The 17,819-nt window shown below is 38.7% G+C and overlaps 1 protein-coding gene across 4 annotated transcripts; it reads left to right on the top strand.

The window, feature by feature from the left end:
• Window positions 1–1,084: 1,084 nt before the first annotated feature.
• On the top strand, window positions 1,085–16,417 carry LOC143890268 (C2 domain-containing protein At1g53590-like). Of its 4 annotated transcripts, none has more exons than XM_077394878.1 (9): window positions 1,085–1,603; window positions 5,985–6,059; window positions 6,204–6,345; window positions 6,836–6,933; window positions 7,068–7,199; window positions 8,189–8,341; window positions 8,447–8,488; window positions 8,791–8,839; window positions 13,136–13,972. In XM_077394878.1, the coding sequence occupies exons 1-9, from the start codon at window positions 1,478–1,480 to the stop codon at window positions 13,294–13,296; spliced, it is 978 nt and encodes a 325-aa protein (XP_077250993.1). In that variant the 5' UTR covers window positions 1,085–1,477; the 3' UTR covers window positions 13,297–13,972. The 4 variants fall into 4 exon arrangements, with proteins under 4 accessions (XP_077250993.1, XP_077250994.1, XP_077250996.1 ...); XM_077394879.1 differs by lacking the exon at window positions 13,136–13,972 and adding an exon at window positions 14,005–16,417 and having other exon boundaries at window positions 1,090–1,603; XM_077394881.1 differs by lacking the exon at window positions 13,136–13,972 and adding an exon at window positions 9,183–9,867 and having other exon boundaries at window positions 1,097–1,603.
• Window positions 16,418–17,819: the final 1,402 nt, after the last annotated feature.

Below are 17,819 nucleotides of genomic sequence, written 5' to 3'. Positions count from 1 at the left end.
TCCAGCCCCCCCCCCCCCCCCCCCCCCCCCAAAAAAAAAAAAAATTTCTTAATAGAGTAAGGATATCCATTGGATCAACTGATCAAAGAAGTGCTTAATAGAGTAAGGATATCCAGCCCCCCCTCCCCCCCCAAAATTTTTTTTTTTTTTCTTTCTTGTAATGACTCCTAACAAGACCCACAAAACCCACACCTCAAATCAGGTAAAAATACCAGAATACCCTCAGGTTAATGAAAATGGTCAAAATACCACAATTCAGGTAAAAAAACCACAATACCCATAGATCAAGAAAAATGGTTAAAATGCCACGAATCACGTAAAAAGGACAAGAATACCCTTGAGTTAACAAAAATGGTAAAAATACCTCAAATCAGGTGAAGCAGACAAGAATACCCTTGGATGACGAAAATGGTTAAAATACCACAAAGCGGGTAAGAAAGACCAGAATTACCCAGGATGATCCTAGCCCTCCAATCTATTGGACTTTTCTAGGGCAACAAATGGACGGTTTGGATGATCCTATGGAGTTCCGTAGAGTACCTTTCGAAAAATAATGTACTATACGGCCTTTCATCATATAATTTCTCTATGTTTATTCAGGGAAATGATTCCCCCCCGCGCACGCGTGATCGATACACAATAATGTTTTTCGTTGGGTTTTAAAGGCAAAAGAAAAACATTGAAAGGGTGAATTTATCCTAAAGGAGTGAACCACTCTCACCGAAACCGTTAGGGGGGAGGGGGGGGGGGCGGATTTTATCCGTTTAGAGGGGGGTGGGGGGAGGGGGTTATTTATTATATATATTTTTCGAAAAGCTGATTTCCAGTTCCCATTTAAATGCTCGCCGACCTGAGGTGGGGTAAGCATCCGTCCAACTGATGATTTCTTATTCAGACACGATGGATGGAAAAACGACCTCATCTTCGTCTGGTTCATGCTAATCGCCTCACCCCCGGCGCACGTTAGACAGACCCAATTAAAAAAGAAAAACCAAAATCCAAAAAGACCTTACCGACACGTCTGAAACGCGGCAAGCGTGACACGTCAACCACTAGCACGCACTTAAAAAAATCCGGAGCTGATAAATTCGCACCCCCGTAGGATAATACGCACCCAGTTTAACGTTTTTCACGTTAAACTGGGTGCGAATTATCGTACAGGGGGGTGCGAATCTAGCCGGGTTTCATAAAAACACTAGCCGAACTCAGAACCCTAAAGCATATCCAACCTTTCTAAATTTTAAGAGTTGGATTTGCAGATTCAGAAATTTTCTTATGAATTAGCATTATCGATCGAAGGACTGAAGATTCTCTCCATTCTTATGAGAATTTACAATTCGAATTCCCTAAATCGGTGCTTACAGCGTTTCGATATTTGATGGATGCTAGAATTCGAAAATCAAAGCGATGGACTTTATATTAATGTTATTAGGTTAATTTCCGAAGCCAATCGAGGTGTTGAATTTTTGTTATAGAGATGGATATAACAGAGGTTTCGATTCTACATCACATTGGCATTGTGCTGATTCTGCTTTGGATTTGTTCTTGTTTCGGTTTCTTCCACACTGTTCTTTACTTCATGTCATTCATCTATTTGTACCTGGTATGTTTGATTCAAACCCAAATATTCTATTCTGATTGTTTTACTTACTTCTTATCACTCATGATCAACAAAGTTCGGATAAGTTACTTTCACAAACATCTTGTGAAGATCAAATGTTTAGAGCTATAGTTAGTTTAAACATCTCTGTTGGGAAACTTGCCTTGCTTTTTAGAATATGAATTACCTAGTTTAGGTGGGAAACTAAAAGAGGAAAGATTACAGTTTTTTGGGTTTTGGAAAAACCGATTGTATAAGATATCGTTAAACAGCTTAAGAGAGTCTTAAGGGAGTGGGAGGTGCAAGAACAAGGTGAGAGAGAGAGAGAGAGAGAGAGAGAGAGAGAGAGAGAGAGAGAGAGAGAGAGACACGATAACTAGTGTTCCTAAGATCTCGATGGATGGCTGTTGTTAGGTCACGATTATGGTTGTGGTTGGAGCGATTGTTGGGGTGCGGTTGGAGCGATCATGGGTGTTGTTGTTAGGTCACGATTATAGTGATTGTCAGAGGTAGAAAGTTTGTCTAGAAGAAGACGGAAACCGAGTGTGACATATTATAACGCCTGGTTGGAGACACAATAACTAGTGTTCATAAGATCTCGATGGATAGCTGAAAATGACGCTCAAATGGCAAGTACTTGCGTAGGGTCTCTTTCGCAGTTGGCGCAAAGACTGATTTCCAGGTTGCAAACTATGGTGATGAGGTGGTAGTTCTGTAATAAGGAGGTCGGATCGAGCTCTTTAGGGTTGGTTGGATGAGTCAACGGGTTGGAAGCTACTGTTGTGCATTGACCATTTTGATTGAGTCGGGTGGAGTCAGAGCTAGGATGATTTGATGGTGTCTATCTGGTACTTTAGAAGGCCAATGGTGGTTTGCGGAGATTACGGACCAGTGGTGACATCAACAGAAAATCTTCAAGTGGGTAGGAAATAAGCCAAGGTAGAGATTGTAGGGAAAATTGCCTTGTTTCCTAGGATACCCAGTTTAGGTGGGGAACTAAAAGAGGAAAGATAACGATTTTTTAGGTTTTGGAAAAACTGATTCTCTAAACTCTCTTTAAATGGTATGAGAGTGGGAGGCGCAAGAACAAGTTTAGAAAAAAAGAGGGAAAGGGAGAGAGACATATGAAGAGAGTTCTCTTGGGTTGTCTCATATTTTTTCTTGTGGTTTTTTTTCCCTTTGGTTATCCTTGTGTACAATCTTAGTTGAGAGGACAAGGAAAGGGTTGCTATTTATTGGTTTGTGAGTTTGCAGGTTAATCCCATTGTAATTCTTGATTTTTTTTTATTTTTTATTTTTGTTTGAAAATGAATCCTTGAATTTTATTTCCTTATAGTGAAGAATGTGTTCTCGCCCGTGGACATAGGCATCTTGGCCTAACCATGCAAAATCTCGGTGTTCATTTTGTGGCTTGTTTTATTTCTACTCTTCTGTTTACTTGTGCATGATCAGATTGGATTTGCCAGCGGATTTCCTCAACAATTTGTGTGGTTCTTGTGCCACGGTACCTTATTGCAGGATAACGATCTTAGGTAAATATTTTGTTTTGAATAAGTGTGCTTTTGAGAAGGCAATCTAAAATATGGAAGCGGAGGAGACAATTCCTCAGAAAGTTGGTTCAAAGAATGTTGATTTAAATTTCTTTAACCACAGCTCTTTATGTTTTCCCTCCGCTCAAATATTCTACCGGGGATCTCTTATATAAGAAAATGAGCAAGCTAGATCATAGTTTCAAAACTCCCCCGTGTCATAATAGACTCCCCTGAGTCGAATCCCTTTTACCTTGTCCGCATTCTTGTCCGAGTACGCATTTTGCCCTATAAAATCAATCAAAACTCCTTGACTCTTTCGTGTTATGATCGCGTCCACCAAGTACTTAGCCACATCAACCGAGTACGACCATGTTGTGCCGAGTCGACTAGGATTTGCTTTAGCCGAGTTTGACCCGCATCCATATTTTCAAATAATGAGCCAGATTGGTGAAATTTTAAAACTAAGTGCATTCATGGATCACAGTCGAGAGAAATTATAACCACTCAAAGCAGAAGTTGAGTTTCCATGAATTTTTTTTTTTTTTGAGAATTAACAAGGATTTATTAATTAAAGGAGGGACAAGGCGTCCCAATACAGAAAAACGATCTGGGGTCAGGCACAGAAGGGAGCTGATATATTCGCCCCTTTTCATTACTAGGGACACCCGATTCAAAACCTCCTGACCGGCTAATGAGAGTATCCGGTTAGATATACTTAGTCCTTTAGGAGATGACCAAAATGCCAAGCAACACTCATCCCGCATCTTTGCCCATTACTCTCGCCCAAATCCATAGGAGCCCAAGTTCAGAGATGCCCCAGGAAGTGCAGAAACGCCCTAGGTCTCTCTCTAGAAATCAACAAATCTGGAAATTTTCTTCTTTTAGAACATCTTAATTTGTAACCCACTAGCAAAACGAGGAAGATAGAGACCATTGCTGCTTACGAGAAGCAGCTTTTCTATTTTGACACCCTTCTCACTGCCACGCAAGATTTTTTAACAGAAACATAAGCTTGGAGTCAGATTTGGGCAATTTATGGGAGCTGATGGTTTTCTCTTTCGAAACCCTTTGATCTATAGAGAATTGTGAATGATTCACAATATATGATTCACAAGTTTTCTGCACAAATTGAAATTTTACTTACCCTTTTACCACCAGGGTCATCAAGCCTGAGGCAGCTAAGGAACTTTGTACAGAGAAAACTTCTCTGATTTTCTAGATACAGAATTTCGATGGCCCCATGCCATAAGAATACCATTTTTATGCTAGTTTCTATATCGCATTTGGTTCCAACACCCATGTCCACCAATGAATAATGAGAGAGACTTGGGCGCTGGATTTGGTTTCTGAAGTTGGGCTTTGCATTTGGGCGAGAGGTAGGTGAGAGAGACAGAAACGAGATGGGATATTGGATGCCTACATGGGTGTTTTGGTCATTTTCCAAAATAATCCCTACGTGTAATTGGCCACTTGCTTTAGCCGGGACAAGTGTTTCACAAAAGGTGTCCGCAGAATTGAAAGGGGCGTATATATCAGCTCTCGGCACAGAATTGGCTATGAATTCCCCGTAATATCATTACAATTGACTATCATTTCCGCCAAAGTTACCCCTTGTTTGGCCAGTATATCCGCACGGGTGTTGGCAGTTCTCCTCCTATGAGTAAGCTGTGGATGGAGGCTCCTTACTAGGTCTCGTATTTCATCGAGAATATTGTGTAGTCTCCATGGCCCGCCTCCATGATTACTTGCCCAAGTTATAACATTAGATGAGTCCCCCTCCACTATAAGGGGTCCTAAATTATGCTCAGAGTACCATCTTAAGCCCAACAGCAGTCCCCTCGCCTCCGCTTCATTAGCATCACTTGTTCCCACCGGTCCTGAATACGACATTAAAGTTCTACCCATATGATCACGGATCAGTCCCCCAAAACCCGCCGGTCCCGGATTACCAAGTGAGCTGCCGTCGAAGTTCAACTTTAACCAACCTTCCGCCAGAGCTTTCCATTGCGGTGTAATTGAAGGCCGATATCTTCTTTCTCTCAGCACCACGTTCCACTTACGCAATGCAACCCCGGTAGAATACGGCATGTTTCCTTTTGCTTTGGCCCAGGTGATTAAGGATAACTTTATGTCCAGTACAATATGCCTCCATACCTTAGCTCTCTCCGAGAACACTCGGTTATTCCTTTCCTTCCAGATATGCCAAATTATCGCAAATGGTAGAGATTTCCATAAATCTTCACCTAGGCAGCCATGAAAAGCTCCATTCCAATTGAGAATGACCTCCGATATTGCCCCTTGCATAACCCACTGTAACCCAAAAGAAAGAAGCAACGCATTCCATATTTGGTTGGAATAAGTTTCCATGAATTATATAAAGAATTTGGAGTCATCCGTATGCATAAATGAGTGCTGTAGATGTTAATTGCGATATTTGTTTGTTCTTGAGTTCCCACTTGAAGAGTTTCCCTTTCTCATTTGTAATGTCCTACTCATTCAAAAAAAAAATGTCCCATATACAAATTGATTTAGTGGAGATTCATTTTCACTGCCTTAGATGCACTGACCTGATACTTGCATTGAATGTAGTGGAAATCTTCTTAATTTTATCTTTAATGTGATTTGAGGTTTTTTGGTTTAAATGTTGTTAGATGCTTCTGTTATTCATATTTATCATTTTCTTTTGTACATCTCTGATTGACATCCTCCTTGTTCTGTTTAGTGTTATAATAAAATAATCGAAGTGGCATGTTTGCGCATATACTGAGTTGAATTAACTTGATTTAGATAATTTTCTCTGAGTTGGAGATAATGTTGTTTGTGTATCTGAATTTTTGTTTCTCTTTCTGAAGGTCAATGAGCGTTACACTATGAGGTTGCGAAAGAGACTAATTTTTGAGGAAAGAAAACAAGCAAACCAGAGAAGGGTATTTTCTGAATTCAGCTATATGATTGTGTGTTCTGTTTCTAATTATTTTCATTTGGTGTGATACCATATGTGTAAGTAGTATTAATTTTCTGCTTAGATAAAGAACTTGAAAATTTTGCCCCTGATTATTATTATTTGTCAGCTTCTTTCTGGCTCAGAAACAGTACAGTGGTTGAATCATGCCGTGGAGAAGATTTGGCCAGTATGCATGGAACAGGTTGCATCACAGAATATTCTCCTGCCAATCATACCTTGGTTTTTGGACAAGTACAAACCATGGACTGCTGTATGGTTTTGCCTTTTGAATGTTTTGTACTCCATGCATCCTATAATATATACTTTCTTGTTGTAATAACTTATTTAATCCACATACTGTGAGTTTTGGATCTGAAGTATTTATTTTAGAAAACTCCATTATTTGTGACTATTATTATGTTAAATAAACTTCACTACATCCTCATGTACTACCATTTTGTGCCATGATGGTTTTAGCTGTTTGGGTTTTAAGGGCTTAAACATCCAGATAGCATTCACATTAGGAATAACTACATTGCAGTTAATATTTTCATCCACTAAACATTCCGTCATTCAAACTTCACTACATCTCTTTATTGTTGTCGGTAACTATTCCCATATTAATCCTTTAAATGTTGGCCGTCAGCTTATTGCGTTATCATCTTTCCTTTAAGAAGTTATTTCAAACTTGATCTACTGACTGGTTTTTTTTCCTTTCTGTAATGTGAATATCAATCTTTTTAACTGTTTGATTTGCACAACGGAAAGCAGTTGTGCAGCACATTTTCTTGGGACGAAACCCACCTATGTTTACAGAAATAAGGGTTGTTGGTCAATCAGCTGATGATGACCACTTGGTATGTCTTTTGTCCTCTATCTTTGCACATATCTCCGCCTTAGCTATCAACTGGACTGACAAATTCCATGTAACTTTTGAACTTGCCATTTATGTACTTTTCACTGTCTGTAATTGAAAATTAACTTATTACAGGTTCTGGAGTTGGGAATGAGTTTCCTTTCTGCCCATGATATGAGTGCAATACTTGCGGTGAAACTGAGGAAAATATTAGGATTTGGCATGTGGGCAAAGATGCATGTGACAGGAATGCACATTGAAGGAAAGGTAAAGAGGTTACTTACGTTTGGAAACTAAAGTGGTTACAGGCTCCAGGTTTAACTTCCAATTATTTTGTAATCGATATGCAGTCAAGCCATGCAATGTATTAAGTGTAAAAACAATAGAAAATAAGACTGGTACATAATGCAAAATTTGGAAGCATCACATATTTTAAGATACATTTAAAACACGAATTATATGAAGACAGAGGGTAAGGAATAGTTAAATTCAACGCAACCAATTATTCTTTGGGTCATAGGCGTGATGTGATTTTCTTCTGTGAATACATTTTCCTACTAACATTCATGTCAAATATTTAAACTACGTCTTGAATGCATTAGTATAACGTCGCAACGGAATTTTGCTCATCCCATTGACTTCCAGCATGACTGGTAGTCAAGCGAGTGTGTTGCATATTAGTCCAAGGGAAATACGGAGAGCTAACTTCATGGTTGAGATGACCTGAAACATTCCATTTATCCTTAAATTTACACCATTGCTTGCCTTTGTTGTTTTTTTTCCTTGTACATTGCCATGCCGATAGAATTACTATTGGTGGGAAATTGGAAGTCACAAACATGACTGATGGATTTATATATGCTGCTTTATGTCATTATTTCTTGGTTGTAACCATATAGAGTTAAAGTTATATATGCTAGAGTTGCTTTTATGGTTAATAACTGTTAGAGATTTCTTTTCTACTGGGAAAATGTTCATGTCTATGACTTTAGATAGTTAAATGATGCATATAATTAATCATTATTGCACTTTAGCATGGAAAGGTTGACAACATCAATTTGATTATGGATATAATCACCTTTTTCCGCTTAGAGAAAACCTATGAGTCAGATGTAGGTTCAGGAGCCAATTTGTGACTTTATGAGCAGAAACACCTTTCTTTTATTTTAGTAACATTGTCAGACTTATCCAGAGTTTCTATGTAGATATCTTGCAACAGAGATTTACCAATTGGGTTGTATATTTTTCTCTGGTAGGTCTTGGTGGGTGTAAAATTTCTTCGTCAGTGGCCATTCCTTGGGCGTTTACGGGTATGCTTTGTTGAGCCACCATACTTTCAGATGACAGTGAAACCGATATCCGACCATGGATTTGATGTCACAGAAATTCCAGGGATTGCAGGATGGCTAGTAAGCTAATGTTAAAGCTCAAGATATTAAATGTGGTTCAACTTTATATTTTTTCTGAATCTCAGTCCACCTTTTCTAAATGCTTGATTTCCCTTGTTTTGGTAGGATAAGATTCTGGATGTTGCATTTGGGCAGACACTTGTCGAGGTTAGTTCTGCTATAGCTGTTGGTTCTCTACTAAGTCACTTTGTGTTATAGACCTTGCAGCTCTTAAAACTGGAAACCACTTTCAAGGCATTTTTGTATTAACATGCATATCGTTAAAAAGAAGCATACTCCATGTTCTGGTTTTCAGCTTCTTCTTGTGCACAAAATTAACTCTGGTAGCCACAGCATAGCAGTAATACATGGAAGTTGAAATCCTAAAACCAAATGCTCATAAGTTTTAGTTTTCAGAAACAGAAACGTTTGCTTGCTAATTCATTCCTGATCAAAGCATTCCCTTGCAGCCTAATATGCTGGTTGTGGATGTAGAAAAACTTGCTTCATCGCCAATAGGTAACCCCTTTACGAATTTCTATCAGGTTACAGCTTTACTACTTAAAGTTGTGGTTCATTCATTGGAGTTATGTAGTAAAAGTACATCAATATTAGTAATTTCAGCTTATAAAACTTGCATGATTTGGATAAATACAACTCATAAATTGTGTCACTTCTCTCTTTAGTTTCCGGGTCCTTATGATTCATTTTTCATTCAATCAAGGGATGCATATTTTCGAACTTGTTTGTTAAATATTGCGGACAATTTTTCATAGAATTGTTTCTTTTACTGTCACTTTCAAATTTGTTTTCAAAATCATTTCAGAAAGTGTTTATCAATAGATAACTGAACACAATTAAGGTTTCAGGAACTAGTCGGTAACCACTAGAACAGTTGTTATTCCAAAGTTGGAGCAGATGAAATTGGACCACGACACCCATCAGCTTGTCTGCTTGTTATTGCCGGTGGAAGTATGTGAGAGGCAGTTATTGTTTTTATCTCCCTTATCCCCAAGAAGGAGCGAACTTTGGAAGCCAAGGAACTTTGGCCCATAAAGAAGGAGCGAACTTTGGAAGCCAAGGAACTTTGGCCCATAAGCTTACTTAAAAGTTCATATAAGATGATCACAAAGATGTTAGAATGATTGGAAATGGTAATGTGAGAAGTGGTGTCTCCAAATCAAGACACCTTTGTGGAAGGTCTGCAAATCCTTGACATGGTTCTCGCTAGGAGTGCAAGTTTGGCCCTGACAGCCCTGACCCGCCCTGAGCCCGAACAGGGTCAGGGCTGGATTTTCCAACCCTGAGGGCGGGTTAGGGTTCATTTTTTTAGACCCTGACTCAGGTCGGGTCGGGTTATGGGTTAATGCCTCGGGTACCATAACCCGGCCCGACCCTAAGTTTTCTATTATAGAATTGAACCATCTGTGCATGTTTCTTTTGCTAATGTTTTCTATTATCTTGGATTGATGTTTCTTTAGATTATTATTATTAATTGTCTCTGTTGCCCGTCATGTTGTTGAATTCATATTTTCTTATTTTGTTCCCTTTCTCCGTTTATTGATCATTTTGTTCTATATGATAAGTGGTTGCTTTATTTTTGGCACTCTTAACAGGTATTTGCACTAGGGTCAATTAGGGCCGGCCCTGCCCAATCAGGGCGGGCCAGGGCTAGCACTGAGCCCTGTAGGGCGGGCAATGGGTTGAGGTTTTTCGGCCCTGACTCAGGGTCAGGGCCGAGATAATGGGATCCAGGGTTGGGCTAGGGTTTTGAAAAACCCGACCCAACCCGACCTTGTTGCAGCCCTAGTTCTCGCTGCTAATGAATTCTTAGAGTCAAGGAAGAAATAGGGGAGGCTGAAAGCGATTTGTTAGGTGGATATAAAAATGCGTAAGACTTTGTCGATTGGAATTCCATGGACTAATCTTTTGGGTAGAATAGGCTTTGGAAACTGGTGGAGGTGTTGGATGATGGGTTGTATGTCTTCCTCCTACTTCTTTATATTGATAAATAGTAAAGCCGTTGGCTTCTTTAAGAGCTTTAGGGTTTAAGAGTCTTAAGACAATGTAACCTGGAGGTCAGAGTTTCAATCCCAGCTTACCTACAAAAAAAAAGTCTTAAGACAAGGTGATCCTCTCTCTGATAGAACGGTAGAACACCGCTCTATCATAAAAGAAAATAGGGAAGAAGATGATAGGAAAAGAGGGAAAGAGTGAGTCAATTCAAGGAAACTCAGGCCTCCAATGAGTTAATTCGAGGAAACTCAGCTTCCAAGATGCTAACTGCACTAAATTTGATTATTCATTGCTCAAAGCCATACGGCATCTACATTATATAGAATTTAGGGAAAGCAAAATATGGAAATAGAAATCAACAGAATAGCAAAAAGGAAATAAGGAAACCTAATATAAGACAGCAATAACATAAATAAGGAAAGCATCTAAATAAGAAAATCTATTCCTAACATTCCCCCGCCCTTAATTTCAACCTTGTCCCCAAGGTTGGAGATTGATCCGAACTTTTCAAATTTCTTCTCTTTTCTTTCTAAATAAGAAAATCTATTCCTTCTTGCCTTTTTTTTGTCTTGTAATTAGTCACCATCATCAAGGGTTGAGGCCAATTGCAAACCGATCCCATCATGCCGTTCATCAAAGCTTCTTTGACGTATTTTTTTAGATTGATTCACGGATGGTTTCAGGTGAGGATCTTTTCTATGGCGTTAAAAAGCTTGAGAGGCATGACAAATTTTTCGGGGTCGACGTTGTTGGATTCGAGAACGCTGATAATCATTAACCCCTTTTTTTTTGGGTTTTTTGCTTTTTCTTCGATCCGATTTTTTTCTCTCATTTTTCTGTTTCGTCTTTTCTTTTTTATTGTGTAAGCCTTCTCGACGGTGCTCTCATTGAAGTGTTCACTTAGAGGCTCTCTAACTTCACACCAGGTGACGGTTCCATCACCTGGGGAGGATTGGGATTTTGAGACAGAAATTCTTTAAACATTTTCATTATTTTATCTTCGAAAGCTTGGAATCACGAATCGAACTTTGCAACCAACTTCGCTTCCAACTTTGCTTCCAAGGCTTGCTCTTCTAAGGACAAACCATTATTGTTTCCTGTAGCCATAGAATATGCCTTCAAATCTTTGATACCAATCCCGTTCTTTTAACGGCATCCACGAGTAAACCTGGCTCTGATACCAACTTGATAGAACATCGTTCTATCAGAAAAGAAAATAGGGAAGAAGATGATAGGGAAAGAGGGAAAGAGTGAGTTAATTCGAGGAAACTCAGGCCTCCAATGAGTTAATTCGAGGAAACTCGGCCTCCAAGATGCAAACTGCACTAAATTTGATTATTCCTTGCTCAAAAGCCATACGGCATCTACATTATATAGGATTTAGGGAAAGCAAAATATGAAAATAGAAATCAATAGAATAGCAAAAAGGAAATAAGGAAACCTAATATAAGATAGCAATAACATAAATAAGGAAAGCATCTAAATAACAAAATCTATTCCTGACACTCTCTCCATTCATATTCACTTTTGGCCTGGGAGGCTCTTACTAGACTTATTACTAGAGCCAAGGAGATGGATCTAACCATGGGGTTCTTAATGGAGAGGAGTGGGATACCATCACCTACCTTCAATTTACAGACATTAAAATTTTGTGACGGTTGGTTGCAGGAGGTTTCCAGGCTCAAAATAAGTTGTCAAAAAACTTTTTGGCAGGGATTAATTTGGAGGAGAGAAGAGTGAGTGACTCGGCAGAGACCTTCGATTATATGGTTGGCAAACTTCCATTCCCCTAGTTGGGGCTTCCTCTTGGTTTTGGCATATCATAAAAGTCTTTATGGATCTGATTATGAACAGAACGGGGAAGAAGGTAGCGCATTGGAAGAAATCTCATCTATCTCTTGGAGGTAGGATAATTCTCCAAAAAGAGACTCTTTTCAACCCCCCAACATATTTCATGCCCCTTTTCAAGGTGGCGGTGGTGCTGGCAGTGGAAAAAAGAATTGAGAAAATTCAACGTCTTTCCTTGGGAAGGAAAAGCGAAAGGTAAAAGACTGAAGTTTCTAGTAAAATGGGAGAATGTATGTAAACCTAAAGGGGAAATGGGTCTTGCTCACGGGGAAATATGTGAAGGGGTGGGGTGGGGTTTAAGAAAATGGCTCTAGAGAGTTGGAGAGGAAAGGAAAGGAATGCCCTTTGGAGATCCATACTCACGGGAAATATTGGAAGGGGTGGGGTGAGAGGGACATAGCTAGTGGTAAAGGCTCATGGACATGGTGATCGGTTTGTAGTGGCAAAAAAAAAATTTGCAAATTTGGCCCGGAGGGGGTTTTGGCAAGGTCATATTACTCGAGTGTCTGTATTAAATTATATGCGTGTGTGACTGCACTTATCTTCATTCCTTAGTGTGAGTGTAATTAGTAGTAATCATGGATTACTATGGATGTGCATTACTGATTCTGTGCATGTGTGAGAGTTCAATTGTTTATGCACGCATTACTATATCCATGAATTGGTATTGTGTGCATTAAGCATAACTGAGAACTGAAGGATTCCCACTAAGATTCTGTCATATTGTGATGGCCCAAGGCAAACTGACTACTCATCCATTTCCCTTTGTTTTGATGGATGAATTCATTTGCATGCTTTGAGTCCAGCTGTATATGTAGTTAGTTGCACGATTTGAAGTTTATTAGAATTCAGATCACATCTATAACAGGCTAGGGTTTGAAGTTAGGGAACTTGGGAACGTGTGGGTTATACATAGAGCCAGACTATATTCAACTTTTTTTTTTTTGAAAGATAACAAGACTTTTATACCCAAAAGAGAGAGAGAAATACAGAGAGGGGACAAGTCGTCCCCAGACGAGGAATACAATCAGCACGTCTTACATTTTCCCCGGAATACAAAGACAAGACAAATCACAGTGATCCACTCCCCCCCATTGTGTATAATAACATGAGTAATTGGGATGTCGACGCCTTCCTTTGCAAGCTGATCCGCCATAACGTTCGCCGATCTCCTTAATCCGAGGGTGAATAATTCGGATTAAATCACAAATGGCATTGGTGATATGGTGAAACCTCCATGGTCCACAGCAGCGTCTACCCTCCACTAGCCCAAGCAATGGTGTTTGCCGAGTCGCCGTCAATAATTAGAGGACCAAGATTGTTACGTTCGTACCACTGCAACCCAAAGAGAAGCGGCGTCGCTTCTTCCTCATTTGCATCACATTCCCCCGCTGATCCGGAGTACGTCACGAGAAGATGACCTTTGCCATTCCTGACGACACCGCCAATACCTGCCCGCCCAGGGTTTCCAATAGAACTTCCATTGAAGTTGAGCTTGAACCAACCATCTGGTGGAGGTATGCAGGTGCTATATTTAGGCATCTAAATTCTCTTCTCAACTCAACAAAGCCTTTGTCCCAAACTTGTTGGGATCGGCATCTAAATTCTCTTCTGTAACATGGAAATCACAAGCCCCTAATTCACATCCACTCAAAACACAGTTGCATTCTGCTTGTTTTGACAAGGGATATCTATCAAATGGTGGGTAGATTTTATATCTTTAAAAGTTAATTTTATGACCCATAAAAACAAAGAAATAAAATTGGTACTTGCTGCCATTCAAAAATAAAAATAAAATAAAATTGGTACTTGTTGGACAGAAATTCACCTCATTCTTTGTCAAACGAGGATTGTAGAGCATCTCCTCTCCGACTGTACTAACCTGAAACACATCCAAAAGGTGGTATAAGCAGCTAGTACAGATATCTCATGAACAAGAGGCGTTAAGGGTTTCTTACAGTGAAGCCTTTGTAGTCATCAGCAGGATATACCAATGTATCCTTTGGCGATGTGAATATCTGAGTGCACAGGAAAAAAAAAGTGACTGATACAAGGATACACTAGGCAAAACTCAAAAGTGTGTTTTTTCGGGAATAAAATGCCTTTTTTGCATCTCATGCCCTTGCCTGTGAATGAACTGATTTGTAAATCTTGTATGAATTTCCTCCCTGCAAGTGAAAAAAATCATATCAAACAATGCTATTTCTGCCTGATTGTTCGATGAAAATGGTGGATATCTACCAAAGCAAACACTGAAATTCCCATGACCTTTCAGAAAATAGAAATATGTTACACTTCCCCACTTATGGACCAATAAAATAGACAATTCAAGAGAATAAATTTCACAAACAACAAAAAGTAACCATATAGATATCAATAAAACACTCCGAAGCTGAAGTGTTTGCCATCTCATGCACGGCTAGATTGGCTATGACAGGAGGAACACTATGAAAGTAACAATTAAAATTCTCCATGAATGATTGGAGTCACAAGAGTTTAACATCAACCACTTCTACCAAATATTTTTAACAAACCAATTCCCGTGAAGCAGAGTTGCATGGTTTAATAGTCGGATTCAATAACAGATTATGATTTATGAGATGACTAGTGGGGATAAGTTTGTACTCCTCCATGACACAAACAGTTCCTTAAAGTGCAAAAGGAGTGGGGTAGCTTCCCTATAGAAGGAGCATCAGCCCCAAACCCTTATGCTCTCTCTGTTCTTAATGCATTCCCATATGATCCAAAAACGTGAAAAAAGGCATTGAAAAAATGCCCCATAATGTTGAATTGTCTAGGGTGGTAGTGGAAGGGGATTCTCTAAGCGTCATTAAGATGGCTTCGTTGGTCAAAAGCGGTACCTTGGAGATTTGCCGGCTATTTTGATGAAATCAAGGATAGAATAGGGTCGCCTTTGATCACATTTGTGTGTGTTCGGCAGTCCGCCAACTGAGAAGCGGACAGGCTTGCGAGAGTTGGGGTGCACAAAGAGAGTCTTGAGCTATTTGATTACCTCCCCCCCGCACCCTAGATCAATTTGTTTAACGTTCTTCTCTTTATTGTAATCATTGTTCTCCTCAAGGACCTTCTCGGTCTCTGTGTTATTAATGAAATTTATGTCATTCAAAAAAAAAAAACCCATGTTCTGGAAAAATTCAGATAATAACGAAAATAGAAAAAAAATTAAGAAAAATTGCAAAAGAAATTGTAGTTCATTTTCAAAGCAAAAAAAAAAAAAAACCTCCAACATGCACTACATTTAAAAGATTAATAAATCTGGAATCTAAAATATCCTCTAGGTTGTTCTCCAACAGCCTCCCTTGCATAATGGCATAGTTTCTCCTCGCCACATAGCAACCAGAATACACTACAGATCAACTCAAAACAACACTATACATATATATGTATGATTCATGTGGAAGAGACCAAAGGTTGAATGGAAAAATTTTGAGAAAAGGAGATTGTCTACTCACAATTCCAGTTAAGTACTCATTCTCCACAAAACTTCACATCTAACTAGTAGATCTTGATGAGAAAGCATATAGAAGTGATGGGTTTCAATTCTGTTGAACGGCTGGGACTAAATAAATATGAAAATAGCAGTTCTCAAAAGCCTAGCATCCCAACCCCACATCCTCTTTTCTTATATGAGGCTGTGTGATTTGTAAAATAGTTATTCTACTCACCCCTCCTAAATTAGCTTAACCTCTGTGTAGGTTTAAGTCGAAAAAAAAACCAAAAAGGAAATTGAAAAGACGAATACAAGAAGTCATGATTTCTACCTTCGTTGCATGTCTTGGATGTATCTAGTACATAGTTTAGCATGGGATATTTTTTCTCACAATTATAGTTTTTATAAACTAAAAGAGGAAGGAACTCAGATGTGCAAACATTTTTCCAATTAACTAGGACTTGAATAATTAGTAGCAGATACATCAACACATGAAAACAACCCAAAATGTGATCCCCATCCTTCTACACCAGAGGTCACCACAATTTTTCAGATCCTGCCTGACTACCTGGTTGAAGTTAAGTTCATAAATAAGAAGCATGCATGATCTATTAAGAGATGTCAGAAAGACTTTTCATTAGAGCTACCACAAACTGGAATGGTTTGAAAAATACTTCTGATTGTTCAGGGAATTGCTAGAAATGTAATATCACTATATCAGGCACTAAAATTTATTAAATGATCCCCAATGGTCCAAGAAACTCAGAAATTCCAAGAAAATTATAAAAATTCCAAAAAAAATTCCAAAAAAAAAAAAAAAAACCCAGACCAGCAAATTTCCAGAAATTACATTAGCAGATCTGGTTGCTTGAGCTGGTCTAGTAATAAGCCCAATCTGGCCAAGTTAATGCGCATTTCCATTCGGAGAACTTGTGTATTTGTGCTTTTTATGAGACCTAAACTAGCCAACAAACATATACTTTACAGCCTAGAGTATTACACAAACTTATTTCCAGCCACACTGATTATGGACAAAACATAATCAGTCAATACAAGCTACATTAACTTGTTTTCGTAGTCACATTGTTTTCATTCATGATCAATAAAAATTGTTTGGCAACTTCATATGTTCTGTTCAAATAGCATTATTACATTAATTTGCTCTTCTTTTTTTTTATCAGCACAAGATATATTCACATCCTCCAATATATCTTATTGGACATATTGTTTCCATTATTTTGTGATGGTAGACCTTCACTTGACTCACAATTCTTCAAAGAAGTTACAAGAAATAAAAAAGAGATAAGCGAGCAAAACTGGTAAGCTAGCATGGGAATACAGCTCATTCATCACATAGAGAATCAAACTAATTAAGTATATGCAACCCTACCTCTAAATAAAGATTACCAAAGAATATTTTATCACCAGTTTCAACCCTACCAGGTGTGAAATGATAGATTTCACACCTGGCATCCTATCCTGTAAGAAACAGCTCTTGTTGGTACTTGAAAATATGGTCATACCATGGAAAAAAAGAAAAGAAAGATCCACTAAAGTATAATACTTCAAATGAACAAGACATGGGCTCACAGTTGTTTAGCAAATATGCTGCACTGAAAATTTGTTTGCTATGATATACTAGCACAAAAGGCACGGACCTTTATCAAGCCAGTTCCAGTGACATGATCAGCATGAGCATGGGTATTCATAGCATAGATAAGCTTCAACCCAAGTTCCTTAATAAGGGAAAGGTCTCTATCCACCGTCTTGTCTACTGGGTCAATCAACTAACAAAGATAAATTCAGTCATTGCATACTCCAGAATTGGTGGTAAAAAAGATGGTAAAATTAAGCAGGCATAGGTAAAAAAAAAAAATTCTTTTTTGAAAATGAAGACATAAGTAAATATTACAATCCAAAAGATGCTCAAAACAAGATATTTACTCATGAAAAAAAAAGGAGGTTTCTATACTGTGACGTGAATTTTAAACCTCCACAAATCGGAGGGTTAGGATCATCCTATGGATAAGATATTCAGGGCCCAGCAAATGAATGCATGGGATGGAATCTTTGTATCACCCAAATACTATGGGTATGGATAGTTATTTATAGTAACTAATAAATGAATTTGCACCGGACATTTTCATGGTCATTAACAATTACGGGCAAGCGGAACAATACTAT

Source organism: Tasmannia lanceolata, unplaced genomic scaffold (genome assembly GCF_043159265.1).
Source record: "Tasmannia lanceolata isolate RefF3 unplaced genomic scaffold, GAP_Taslan_0.1 ptg000013l, whole genome shotgun sequence".
NCBI classification, from domain to species: domain Eukaryota; kingdom Viridiplantae; phylum Streptophyta; class Magnoliopsida; order Canellales; family Winteraceae; genus Tasmannia; species Tasmannia lanceolata.
This window is presented reverse-complemented; position numbering and strand designations above follow the sequence as displayed.